This window comes from Capra hircus, chromosome 24 (genome assembly GCF_001704415.2).
Source record: "Capra hircus breed San Clemente chromosome 24, ASM170441v1, whole genome shotgun sequence".
NCBI classification, from domain to species: Eukaryota; Metazoa; Chordata; class Mammalia; order Artiodactyla; family Bovidae; genus Capra; species Capra hircus.
The window spans coordinates 62,086,476-62,100,473 of NC_030831.1; the positions used below are offsets into that span (position 1 = coordinate 62,086,476).

General features: G+C 47.8%; 1 protein-coding gene and 1 long non-coding RNA gene across 2 annotated transcripts in view; one reads left to right on the forward strand and one right to left on the reverse strand.

Annotated features, from left to right (window-relative positions):
- The window catches only part of LOC108633804, a 19,812-nt gene extending 19,649 nt beyond the window's left edge, over positions 1 to 163 (forward strand). Inside the window, exon 2 of the long non-coding RNA XR_001917181.1 lies at positions 74 to 163. This is a non-coding gene — a long non-coding RNA (uncharacterized LOC108633804). The remainder of the gene's footprint in view (positions 1 to 73) is intronic.
- On the reverse strand, positions 234 to 9,891 carry LOC108633802 (serpin B4-like). Its single transcript, XM_018039671.1, is given in 9 exon segments — positions 234 to 296; positions 298 to 657; positions 4,098 to 4,253; positions 4,560 to 4,699; positions 5,770 to 5,887; positions 6,189 to 6,317; positions 7,670 to 7,726; positions 8,303 to 8,492; positions 9,759 to 9,891. Coding segments are annotated over 8 exon segments (1,173 nt in total). The 5' UTR covers positions 8,468 to 8,492; positions 9,759 to 9,891; the 3' UTR covers positions 234 to 248.

The following is a 13,998-nucleotide window of genomic DNA, read 5'->3' on the forward strand; positions in this document are numbered from 1 at the left end:
CACATGAAAAACTCCGCTTGGGACAAAATGTTCACTGTATTTTAAAAAGTTATTTGAAGAGCGAATAGAATAGGTTACATGTGTTTGTAGAAAGAGAGAGACAGATAAACATAATATTTAATCCAATACATTCTCAGTGGTGACTTTAAGTTTGGAAAGGAAATAAAAAGGGAACCTGTTACACCAGTCTTCAAACGCCGGAAACAGCTCTGTGAACGTTCCTGAGTGTTGGCGCTGGCCAAGGACATCTAAGGGGAAGAGACTCGGCCACAGAAGAGGATGCTGTTGGTCTTTGATGTGCTTGATGAGGAACAGGAAAGGGTGATCACAGCGGAAACTCTCGTGAAACGGTAGTGACGTGACAACACTGTCACCCACACCGGTAGCAGCCGCGGCCTCCGTGCCCTCCTCGGTCACCTCCACGAAGCACTTGTGGAAGACCTTTGATACCACCAGATCGCGTCTCCCGGTCATGCCCGAGAAGTCGGCGGCCCCACCACGGAAGGCGTCCACCATCCCCAGGGCTTGCAGTGTGGGCACGAGGGCGTAGCTCTCTTCCACTTTAAACCGAGGCAGGTGTAAGTCCACTTGTCTCTTCCCCATATTCTGTGGGCTCGTCCACGCTATTAGCTTCTCAGCAGTGAGCTGGTCTTCAACCTGGAACAGTGGAAAAGGAACAACTGTCAGGATTCTCAGCAGTCATGGGGCCCACCTAACCTTGGATTGAAATGTCTGGAAAAAACAACTGCACAGTGAACATGAATACAGGAGATTCAGTTTATTAGGTTTTATCCTAGGAGGCAAAAATAAGAGTCCTCGATATATATTATATAATCACATAAGTTTTCTTGAGAGATGGGAATACCAGACCGCCTGACCTGCCTCTTGAGAAACCTCTGTGCAGGTCAGGAAGCAACAGTTCGAACTAGACATGGAACAACAGACTGGTTCCAAATAGGAAAAGGAGTACGTCAAGGCTGTATATTGTCACCCTGCTTATTTAACTTCTATGCAGAGTACATCATGAGAAACACTGGGCTGGAAGAAACACACGCTGGAATCAAGATTGCCGGGAGAAACATCAATCACCTCAGATATGCAGATGACACCACCCTTATGGCAGAAAGTGAAGAGGAGCTAAAAAGCCTCTTGATGAAAGTGAAAGAGGAGAGTGAAAAAGTTGGCTTAAAGCTCAACATTCAGAAAATGACAATCATGGCATCCGGTCCCATCCCTTCATGGGAAATAGATGGGGAAACAGTGGCAACAGTGGCAGACATTATTTTTTTAGGCTCCAAAATCACTGGAGATGGTGACGGCAGCCATGAAATTAAAAGACGCTTACTCTTTGGAAGGAAAGTTATGACCAACTCAGACAGCATATTCGGAGAAGGCAATGGCACCCACTCTAGTACTCTTGCCTGGAGAATACCAGGGATGGGGGAGCCTGGTTGGCTACCGTCTATGGGGTTACACAGAGTTAAACACGACTGAAACGACTTAGCAGCAGTAGTAAGCATATTAAAAAGCAGAGATATTACTTTGTCAACAAAGGTCCATCTAGTCAAGTCTATGGTTTTTCCAATAGTCATGTATGGATGTGAGAGTTTGGACTATAAAAAAAGCTGAGCCCTGAAGAATTGATGCTTTTGAACTGTGCTGTTGGAGAAGACTCTTGAGAGTCCCTTGGACTTCAAGGAGATCCAACCGGTCCATCCTAAAGGATGTCAGTCCTGGATGTTCATTGGAAGGACTGATGTTGAAGCTGAAACTCCAATAATTTGGCCACCTCATGCGAAGAGCTGACTCACTAGAAAAGACCCTGATGCTGGGAAAGATTGAGGGCAGGAGGAGAAGGGGACAACAGAGGATGAGATGGTTGGATGGCATCACTGACTCAATGGACATGAGCTTGGGTAAACTCCCAGGAGTTGGTGATGAACAGGGAGGCCTGGCGTGCTGCGGTCCATGGGGTTGCACAGAGTCGGACACAGCCTGAGCGGCTGAACTGAACTGATACACTTGTGACTTTGCCATTTTTATGTACATGTGTGCTTGAGTGCTTAGTCCTCTCAGTTGTGTCTGACTCCCTGTGACCCCATGGACTGTAGCCCACCAGGCTCCTCTGTCCTCGGGATTCTCCAGGCAGGAGCACTGGAGTGGGTTGCCATTTCCTTCTCCAGGGTATCTTCCCAACACAGGGATCGAACCCGTGTCTTGTACATTGCAGGCAGATTCTTTACTGTCTGAGCTACCCGGGAAGCCCCTTTATTTATGTACACATAATGCATCCATATGTATAAATACACAGGGCTTCCCTGGTAGCTCAGCTTGGTGAAGAATCCACCTGCCATGCAGAGGACCCTGGTTCAATTCCTGGGTTGGGAAAGTTCCCGTTGAGAAGGGATAAGCTACCTACTCCTGTACTCTTGGCTCAGAGGATCCCGTGGACAGAGGAGCCTGGCAGGCTACAGTCTGTGGGGTTGCAAGGAGTCGGACTTGGCTGAGCGGCTAAGCACAGCACAGCAAAGCGCATAGAGACACAGACGTGCACATATGCGCACACACATGCGGCAACAGGGTGGCTGAATAAAACCATCTGTAGGAGATGAACTGTCCGCTGCGCACGCTGTTTATCCATGGCATGCTTGCTTTCAGTAGACTTCTCTTGTTAATCTCTTTTGTCCAGAATTTTTCCCATAGTGCATTTACAGCTTACATCCTAATTTTATTCCTTTTTCTTGCTTGATCTATTTGTAAATTTTTTCAATAAATATTTCTCTAATCAAGTTTATGTCGCCACATAATACTGGTCATTAAATTGATACTCAGTATACATCTATATTTATTTAAGTAATATCTTTTAAGCATTCACTACATGTCAGTTTCAAAACGAAGGTAAGGTAATACAAATACATACATACCATTGTGTCTTATTTAAAATTTTTCATAATTTTGAGTCACTTACGTCCAACAGCTTTTCCGTTGTTTCAACTTGTTGCTATAAGGTAAAATCCTAGGACAGATAACTCCCAGTGTCACTGATAAGGGGGAATCTGGAGGCAGGAGACAGCATTCTGAGGACTCGCCACACTGACTGGCGGTGTGACTTTCCCCTGTGAGGTCCTGATTCCCTAGTGTTCCCGTGGCATGCGTTCTGGAGGGTGGGCAATTTACGGCCCTCTTGCTGCACCATCATCGGCTGTTACAGGCCTCTATAGATGGTCTTTTTACGGGGATGTCCTTCTATGACAGATGGTCTTATTGGTGTTTTTTATATATTAGCTTTATGATAGCAATGCTAAGAAGAAAACTGTATAATTCCTCCTCCTCCCACCTTCGAACTCCTAGAAATGAGACTGTGAATGAGTTTTGAGTACTTAGAAACTAAATACTTGCAAATTAAAAACTGGGATTCAAGGTAAATCCATTTGCTCACAGTCTAAAAAACCTCTGTGAATTAGTGGGGCTATAAGGAAACTTTGCTATCCCGGGGGCTCAGCAAGTAAAGAATCTGCCTGCAAAGGAAACACAGGAGACTCGAGTTTGATCCTTGGGTTTGGAAGTTTCCCTGGAGGAGGAGTGGCAACGGGCCCCATTATTCTTGCCTGGAGAATCCCATGGACAAGGAGCCTGGTGGGCTACAGTCTATGGGGTCACAAAGAGTTGGACACGATGGAGCTTGGGCATGAGTGTGACGGGAACTCTGTTGCTTTAATTTTCTCGTTTTGTTTGTGAGTCAACTTGCAGGTGTTTCCATGTGTCAGTTACATATGTCAATCTCTTCATCTTCAGATGAGTGGCCTGGACTACACAGGAGATTCTTACAGTTGTAAGACCCTCATGCTTGCACCCAGGTAGATTGTTTTGTCAACTGACATTCGACAGGTTCATCAGAATGTTATTCTGACCGCCGGTGTGCAGACTTTTGTGCACTTGTCATATTACACTGTGACACTTAGCATACTGACTTCACGTTTTCCGTCATGTGCTTGAGCTCTGCCAATCACTGCCACCATACTGTGAGCAGCCCGCACCGCACTGCGTCACCAGGAACGTAAGCAACAGCGTGCAGCCCTGTAAAGGCCAGGCCTCACCTCCTGCAGACCGTCCGCTTCTCTGGGCAGCAGCACCAGCATGCTCAGCTCTCCGCCTTTGTACGGGATTTCCAGGATCTTGGCTTGCACGTCCTCCAGGGACACGACATTGAAGCGATTGGTTTGTTTCATCATCTGCACAGGTTTGCTTGTATCCTGCAATAAATTCATGTGCAAATAGTGCTAAATGGGCCTAAGTTATAAAGAAAGATAATCTTGTTCAGATACCAAACACATCCTCCTTCTAAGAGATGATCTGGAAATTTTGTGAATTAGAGACAAGAATTCCTTCAGGGGATCCCAACTAAATAAAGTAAAAAAAAAAAAAAAAAAAAAAGACAAAAAAATAAGCCTTGACGAATTCTATCTTCTACCTGCAGTTATATATTAATCAATACGTATTCACATTTCACAGTGCATATGTAGTTACGTTATGTTATATGGATAACTTATAGACAATACCTTGTTCAGCCAAAATTTTTCCTCCACAGTATTTTCTTTCTTAAATTCCTCTTGCCACTGCCCTTTGAAATAGACAGCATTCACCAGAACCAGAACAGAGCCATCAAGAGAGTTTTGGGGAAACAGATTCTTGATTCTTCCTGCAAAGACAAATTATCAATTATGAAAGGAACACGCCGTCTGTCTGTAAGATGCTCTGAAAGTTACAAGTGATGATTAAAGATTCATACAAATCACCCCTCGAGGGACTCCACGCCCAGCGGTTCACCAGGTGAGGCTTTGCTCACGGCCCCAGCCTGATGGAGTCGCCCTCGTGGAGACGCCCCTGCTCCTGCCTGGGAAGGTGTTCAGTCTGTGTGGGGGGGGACATCAGTCATCTCACAAGCAACCCTGACGCACTGATTTCAGTTGATGTTACTGGTCAGTTTTCTTCTTTCCTTTCCTCCCTTTCTGTTCCTTCAAGAGCTTTATCTCTGTTTACTCAATCCTTCCTTCTACTCTGGTCTTCACTTTATTCTTCGATTGCTATTTTCAAATTTGAACTTAGCAATCAGAGGAAATGGGCCTGAAAGTTCTTTAGGACAAATGATATGAACACTAAAATCTAGAACACGTGCCCAGACACCATTCCCTGGGGTGTATTTGTCTTCATTCTCAACTTTGAGTTGCCGTAGGTTAGATCTGTATTTCGGAAGGGAGGTAGGATACGGTTCATGGGATGGGGACGTTGTCCAGCCCCCTCCCTGGGAGGGGAGGACCCCCGTGACAATCCTGTTGGAGGGGGACATGGGCCAGGCACCTCCTGCTGCAGGGGGTCATTTTGGAAGATGAGTGGTTTAAAGGAGAGCAGTTTGTTTCCCAGTTAAGAAAGCAAAAGGGAACTCTTCCTATTTTCTCTTAGGGATCATAATCCAGAAGTTAGGCCTCTATTTTAAAGAAAATTTATGACTCAACCTAATGTTTGAGCAGACTTGGGATCCACAAAGACACTGTCTTCCAGACTCAGCTGTGCCTGCAGGGGGCTGGTCCTGGGAGCACCCCCGCCTGGGTCTCTCCGCACTGACGTGGACCGTCCGCCCCCTGCAGGACTCCCCACCCTCCGCGATCTCGTCTCACCCCCGCTCCTGGAAGCCCGGTCAGGGTCCAGCACTGTGTTCACAAAGCGGGGACTCAGCGGTGACTTTTAATGAGCGACTCTCTCATAACCTACCATTGGTTTCACACTCCACCCAGCAGTTAATCATCTTTCGACTTTCCTCTGCAGCGCTGACAAAATCAGCAGATTCCACACTGGCCAGGTAGTATTTCTGAACATTATCCATGTATTCCTGTGACATGAGCAGGAAGAAAGGAAGAATGAAGTTTAATTTATCAGTAACTATGAAGGTATTCCCAAATTAAATGCAATGTGTTAAATCCTGATCAAGCAGAGTTCACAAGCCCATGCCTAGCCCCCCCTCACTGGTGTGCTATCAGCCTCTGGACACTCCAGCGGGTGGGGTTGTGGCTGGGGAGCCCGGCCCCTGGGGGTAATGCCCCCGTGCGGGTCCCCCGGCTCCTCTGCACCCCTCCCCCTCCATTAGGAGATGGGGCCCGAGGACCCGGGACCTGATAGACCAGGAAACTCACCTGGAGAAACGGAAAGTCCTTTTCTCCATAGAGCCTGTTGGCGACCCTCAGCTCATAGGTATCAGTGGATTTCTTTAATTCCATCAGAAGATTTTGAAAGTGATGATGAACACTTCCTGGCTTTTCAACCTTCAAACACCAAAAAGTGAGCTCACTGGATTCTCTAACAATATGAATACTGCACCCACATAAGTCTGCTTGATCAGTACCTGGATTTTGGTTTTTCTGTGGATGACTGTTGTTCTTTCCTGGCATTTGGTGACTTTTGCTGGGAACATGCTTCTAAACTTACATCCAGCCTTTCAGGTAACCCTTTCTTCCTTCTCTAATGGACTCCAGTCTTTCCTCTTTTGAACTACACGCGCTGCTCGTCCACTCTTGGGCTGCGTCTTCACTGTCGTAAATGTTTGTGTGTGTGTGTGTTGGTCACCCAGTCATTTCTGACGTTTTGTGACCCCGTGGACTGTAGCTGGCCAAGGGATTTCCTGTCCATGGGATTTCCCAGGCAAGAATACTGGAGAGGGTAGCCATTCCCTTCTCCAGCAGATCTTTCTCACCCAGGATTGAACCCAGGTCTCTCGCGTTGTGGGCAGATTCTTTACCATCTGAGCCACCAGTTAAGCCCCTTGAGTGTTTAGGGATCAGTTAAACGTGAGCTTCTTGAGGCCTAATGCATTGTATTGTGTCTCTAAGAGTCATCAACTGTAAGAGAACACGCAACCTGTATCTTGCCCTAGATTGTGACACGAAGGCCTGTTATTCTCCTCGGGGAGATCATCCTCTCAGCCCGCTGGACTGTGCCCTATGGCTGTTCACTGTGATCACACATAGTGCTCACACTTCCCGGTGTAGGAAGAGTGTGTGCCTGGGACACTGCTAGCAGCTGTACACCAGCATCTCTTAGTCTCATGAAAACAAGCGTTCAGAGAACTGAGCGACCTCTCCGAGGAGACAGGGCCAGGTTTCCGCAGAGCTGGTCTCAGTCCCTGGCTGGGGAACGAGGACCGTGCAGATGGCATGGCCAGCACACGAAAGGAGCCCTTCAGCACGAAGCCCCGAAGACCCTCTGCTCTGAGACACACGCCTCTCTTCAGAAAACAGCATCTGAGATCAGCGTGTGACATGGGACCAGAGACGACTCTGCTCACCTGCCTTGCCTAGCGCCCTGTGCGTGTGGGCTCTGCCGTGTCTGACTCTTGCGACCCCATGGACGGTGCCCACCAGGCTCCTCTGTCCATGGGGTTTCCCAGGCAAGTACACTGGAGAGGATTGCCATTTCCTTCTCCAGGGGACCTTCCCGACCCAAACTTGTGCCTCCTTCACTGGCAGGTGGGTTCTTTGCCCACTGAGCCAACAGGAGAGCATTTTTGCCTAGGATGTCCTCTAAAAATGGACCTTTCCAGTTTATCTGAAATTCCCAGTTTAACCAACAGCCCTCTTGGGTCTGTGACCTCCCTCTGGTCCAGAGCTGTGCGACTCACGGGGTCTTTCGCGGCTCCTTCTTTCGTGTTGGCTGCGATCTCACTGAAGTGAAGGACCTGGAGGAGACAGGGAGTGGGACAAGGAGGCTTCAGAAACCCACATACATCAGGGTGGATAAAGAAAGAAATAAGGAAGGAAGGAGAGGATGAATCCAAACAAGCAAAACAAATTGCTAAACAACATCAACAACAAAACCAAAAAAACAAGGAAAAACCCAAAGAGAATCAAAGAAATGTTCAGTACAAGCATTTGCTCCTTAGGAAACACAAGCTGTGTGTGCAAAGCACAAAACTAGTTTATAACAAGTCACTTCAAAGAATCCTGGTTTACTTTGTAACCCTTGTTGAGGAAATGTGTTTAAAAAACACTAAAAACATGGATTTTAGTCAGGGCCTCACTTCTACTGAACTCTTCCATTAAAGCCACCTCTGGTTGCTGGGCAATTGTAGGGGGTCATCCCAGCCCCCAGGGGAAATCCAGGCACAGGGAGCAGGTGGGGAGCCCTGCGGGAGAGTGCGTCGTGGGGCTGCTCGAGCTTCCCGTGGGACCGGGGACAGGCAGACCTGTGGTCACCTGCACGCCAGCCAGCAGACAGCCGTGCAGACCTGTGACGGAAAGGCAGCTGCACCTACCTTCTGCATTTCTGACGCGGTGTTTTCTCGGGCCCCTAAGTAAGTCATGGCTAAGGCTGACGAGATACTGAAAGGGGAATAGAAGATGTTTTCCTTCTCTGATTGTCTGATCTGGTGGAACAGATCGATTGCAAGGTGGATGATTGCTTCACCGAGGGAACTCATGGTGGCCGGATGTGGTCTGGAAGTCCTGGAAGAGCATCAGATGCATTTCATCATCACTCTAGTGAAGGGAAGTTTGTTAGTCTATAATAAAATTTTCCTAAAAGAAATGTCTTGTCTGTGAGCTGTGGGATTCTGCCAGCCGTGTGTGGGTGCTCTCAGTCATTCGGTCGTGTCCCACTCTGCAACCCCACGGACGGTAGCCTGGGAGGCTCCTCCGTGCATGGGATTCTCCAGGCGAGAATACTGGAGTGGGTTGCCAGTTCCTTCCCCAGGGGACCTTCCCGACCCAGGGGTCAAGTTCACGTCCCTTGCATTGGCAGGTGCCTTCTTTACCACTGTGCCATCTGGAACTATAGCTTCTTTCCTTTTAAAGTTGTTTTCAATGTATATACTTCATACTTAGAAGACTATAAAAAAAACTTTTGTAAAAACTAATAGAATATCTTTATCTTTTCTTCCTTACCTGTTGTACTAAGACTGGGTAGAGAAGACCTATAACAGATACCAAAGCAAAGACTGATGCGATAACATCCAGCCAACAGCCACGAGGCACCTCTCTGCCATTCTTCCATTTAGGAAAACTACCTGGGTCTTTGCTGCAGTGAGCAGGCTTTCTGTTGAGTTTTGGAGAGCGGGGGCTGCTGTCTGCGGCGTCTCCTGTTGTGGAGCACGGGCTCTGGAGTTCAGGCTCCTTATCTGTGGTGCTCGAGCTTAGTTGCCCTGCAGCATGTGGGATATTCCCGGAGCGGGGATGGAACCCGGGTCCCCCGCGCTGGCAGGTGGCTTCTCATCCACTGGACCACCACCACCAGGGGAGCCCTGCGTTCTTCTTGAAGGAGTGGTGGGTGCTGCGCCTCCTACCCCTCGTCACATTTCCTCCTAAGGAAGTGTTTGTGTTTTGGAAATAAATTCCCTAAAGATTAAAGCAGATGAAAAGTTGTCTTACTTCTGCCCTGGCTAAATTCCCTGGTGGCTCCGACAGTGAAGTGTCTGACCACAATGCGGGAGACCCGGGTTCGATCCCTGGGTTGGGAAGATCCCCTGGAGAAGGAAATGGCACCCTACTCCAGTACTCTTGCCTAGAAAATTCCACGGATGGAGGAGCCTGGTGGGCTACAGTCCATGGGGTCACAAAGAGTCGGACACGACTGAGTGACTTCACAAATCATAAAATACAGCCAGACAAATGAAACAGGTAAACGATGTACAGTTGTATAGATAAGTAACATTTCATTGTCGTTATTTCCAGAAAGGATTCATGTGGCTCAGCAGAGCTTCTGGAAGCACTCACCTGCGTTCCTGGAGTGAGCAGAGGCGGGCGGGCGGTCTGTAAGCCTGTGCTGCGAGCGCTCAGCTCCTCAATATATGCCTCTCTCGATTCCTCCCCTTCTTCACAGAAGCTGGTATTTCACGTAAATCAACTTTCGGTTTCCTCACCAGGCTATCCATCACTTTCATGAGCATGACGTCTCTACGAGTGAAGACAAAGTTACTGCTCTTTTCCCGGATGTCCCTTTCTTCTGTGGGAGAAATTGCGACCTGCAGTCATTGGCTCATGTGAAAGGCACGCACGTGTCTTTCTAAGACCAGCGAGAATAAAGTTAAATTCCAACTTCTTCATGTGCCCTAAGCTACTATTCCCAATGAGAGCCCTTAAACAGTCTTTCTTCTCTTACACGTTGAATTGTCTTCAAGGCCACTTCTAGTACAATTTTAGTAATTAATGAAAAAGTACAGTTAGAAAATTACATTTTCTGATCTATATTCTGAAAGAGTTTCTCCAACCTGACCACTATTTCCTTAACAATTATTCTGTATCACCAGGAAAATGTTTCAGACTCTCAGCTTGAGAGGCACTGGCGGAGCGTCTTAGCAGCAGTAGGTGCAGAACCGGTGCGTGCCTGCTAAGTCGCTTTGGTCGTGTCTGACTGTTTGTGATGCCAGGGACTGTAGCCCACCAGGCTCCTCTGTCCGTGGGATTCTCCAGGCAAGAATACTGGAGTGGGCTGCCATGTCGTCCTCCGGGGGTCTTCCCGACCCAGGGATCGAACCCAACCCTCTTACTTCCACCTGCCCTGGCAGGCGGGTTCTTCGCCCCCAGTGACCCCCGGGAAACCTGGAGAGCAGGTGTCTCCCGCCACCCCAAAGGCAGGGCCGCGGCCTCGGTGCCGTGATCTCCACTCCCGCCCCACAGCCGCCTGGCAGCCTGTCCTGAGGGTCCCCACGTTCGAAGGTCAGAGGGAAGCTTGTCTCCCTGCAGTCACCTGCTCTCACTGAGGAGAAAAATGGATAAATAAGGGCCATCTAGGGCCAGTTTTCTGATTTTTACACAAAGATGTATCAGAAAAATAAATTGTTTGAGCTCCAGAATCATGACATTTCTCAATCAGCTTGCACTGTAGAAAACCAGCTTTCAATTCATGGTCAGGACAATAAAACCAAATGCCGGTTCAGAAAAAAAAGATAAAAATTGTTCTTTGAACACTATGGTTCGATCTTGTCCCTGGAGCTGCATTCTCCTCAAGGGTGTTGCATTCTCAAAACAGAAGAATATTAAACACTGCGGACTCTTGCTGCTGGTGCGGTTCAGCTGCTCACTCATGCCCGACTCTTTGTGACACTATGGACTGTAGCACATCAGGCTTCTTTGTCCTTCACTCCTGGAAGGTAGAGTCAAGTGGGCTTAGGAAGCATCACTACGAACAAAGCTAGTGGAGGTGATGGAATTCCAGTGGAGCTATTTCAAATCCTGGAAGATGATGCTGTGAAAGTGCTGCACTCAATATGCCAGCAAATTTGGAAAACTCAGCAGTGGCCACAGGACTGGAAAAGGTCAGTTTTCATTCCAATCCCAAAGAAAGGCAACGCCAAAGAATGCTCAAACTACCACACAATTGCACTCATCTCACATGCTAGTAAAGTAATGCTCAAAATTCTCCAAGCCAGGCTTCAGCAATACGTGAATCGTGAACTTCCAGGTGTTCAAGCTGGTTTTAGAAGAGGCAGAGGAACCAGAGATCAAATTGCCAGCATCTGCTGGATCATGGAAAAAGCAAGAGAGTTCCAGAAAAACATGTATTTCTGCTTTATTGACTATGCCAAAGCCTTTGACTGTGTGGATCACAATAAACTGTGGAAAATTCTGAAAGAGATGGGAATACCAGACCACCTGACCTGCCTCTTGAGAAACCTCTATGCAGGTTAGGAAGCAACAGTTAGAACTGGACATGGAACAACAGACTGGTTCCAAATAGGAAAAGGAGTATGTCAAGGCTGTATATTGTCACCCTGCTTATTTAACTTCTATGCGGACTACATCATGAGAAACGCTGGACTGGAAGAAACACAAGCTGGAATCAAGATTGCCTGAAGAAATATCAATAAGCTCAGATATGCAGGTGACACCACCCTTATGGCAGAAAGTGAAGAAGAACTAAAAAGCCTCTTGATGAAAGTGAAAGAGGAGAGTGAAAAAGTTGGCTTAAAGCTCAACATTCAGAAAATGAAGATCATGGCATCCGGTCCCATCACTTCATGGGAAGTAGATGGGGAAACAGTGGAAACAGTGTCAGACTTTCTTTTTTGGGGCTCCAAAATCACTGCAGATGGTGACTGCAGCCATGAAATTAAAAGACTCTTACTCCTTGGAAGAAAAGTTATGACCAACCTAGAGAGCATGTTGAAAAGCAGAGACATTACTTTACCAACAAAGGTCCGTCTAGTCAAGGCTATGGTTTTTCCTGTGGTCATGTATGGATGTGAGAGTTGGACTGTGAAGAAGGCTGAGCGCTGAAGAATTGATGCTTTTGAACTGTGGTGTTGGAGGAGACTGTTGAGAGTCCCTTGAACTGCAAGGAGATCCAACCAGTCCATTCTGAAGGAGATCGGCCCTGGGATTTCTTTGGAAGGAACGATGCTAAAGCTGAAGCTCCAGTACTTTGGCCACCTCATGGGAAGAGTCGACTCATTGGAAAAGACTCTGATGCTGGGAGGGATTGGGGGCAAGAGGAGAAGGGGACGACTGAGGATGAGATGGCTGGATGGCATCACGGACTCGATGGGCGTGAGTCTGCGTGAACTGCGGGAGTTGGTGAAGGACAGGGAGGCCTGGCGTGCTACGGTTCAGGCGGTCGCAAAGAGTCGGACACGACTGAGCGACTGAACTGAACTGAACTCTCAGAGTTTGCTCAAATTCATGTCCATTGAGTCGACAATGTTATCCAACCATCTCATCCTCTGCCATTCTCTTCTCCTTTTGCCTTCAGTCTTTCCCAGCGTCAGCGTCTTTTCCAGCGAGTCAGCTCTTCGTATCAGGCGGCCAAAGTACTGGAGCTTCAGCTTCAGCATCTGTTCTTCCAGTGAATATTCAGGGCTGATTTACTTTAGGACTGGCTGTCCCTTGCTGTCCAAGGGACTCTCAAGAATCTTCTCCAGTGCCATATTTTGAAAGCATCAGTTCTTCGGTGCTCAGCTTTCTACGTCCAACTCTCACATCCATTCATGACTACTGGAAAAACCATAGCTTTGACTAGACGGACTTCTATCACTAGTTGGCAAAGTGGTTTCTCTGCTTTCTAATACGCTGTCTAGGTTTGTCATAGCTTTCTTTCAAGAAGCAAGCATCTTTTAATTTCACGGCTGCAGTCAACATCTGCAGTGATTTTGGAGCCCAAGAAAATATGATTTTTCTGAGGGAGTATATGTTGACCCCTTTTCGTCTTTAACGCCTTTTTCAGGATGGCGCCTCCCTGTTCCCCATTTCACAAGTGACGGAAGCAAGGCGCAGAGCAGCAGGGAGCCCGGGTATACGAGCAGGTGGGTTTCTCGGGCGACTTCTCCAGGCAAGCAGCTGGTTCGAGCAGGCTGCGTGTGACTCACTCACACAGGGAAGTGTGTAGACAGACTCTGGGATTTTACTGACCTATCTCCTTGTTTAAGACAAAAAGAACCTGTTTTTCTGCCCTCTCAAGGGATATCACGTCATCCCACAAAATCTGAAGAGGGGGGAATGCGTCTCCATATTCTTCTCCGTGGGACCCACAGTGACTTGGAGGGAAGGCTGGGCTCCACCCAGAGACCCCAGGCACAGTGAGTGGGGAATGGGCTTGGAGCGGTTTCCTCTGGAGATGTGGCTTTCAGAGAAGGTCCAACGGTGCTCACTCAGCATTTCCCCAGATTGCTCTATCCAGCTGGGATTTAGCAGAAATGAGTCACGGGGGGAAGGGAATAAAGGTGGACAAAAGAACGTGTTTTTCACCAGAGCGCACTCTTCCCCGAGGCATGGCTGTCATTTCCACGGCGTTTGGCCCAATATTTCCCCTTTGAAAGGATGTGGAATGCTTGTACTGTGGACCGACTTTCCAACCGAGTCAGAACTCAGCCCTCCAAACCCAAGGGTTCTGCACCCATGGACTCAATCAAGCAGATTGAAAATATTTGGAAAAAATTCCGGAAAGTTCCAAAAAACAGTCCTTGAATTTGCCCCACACCAGGAACTACTTTCCACTATATTTACTACTCTTCAAATAGCC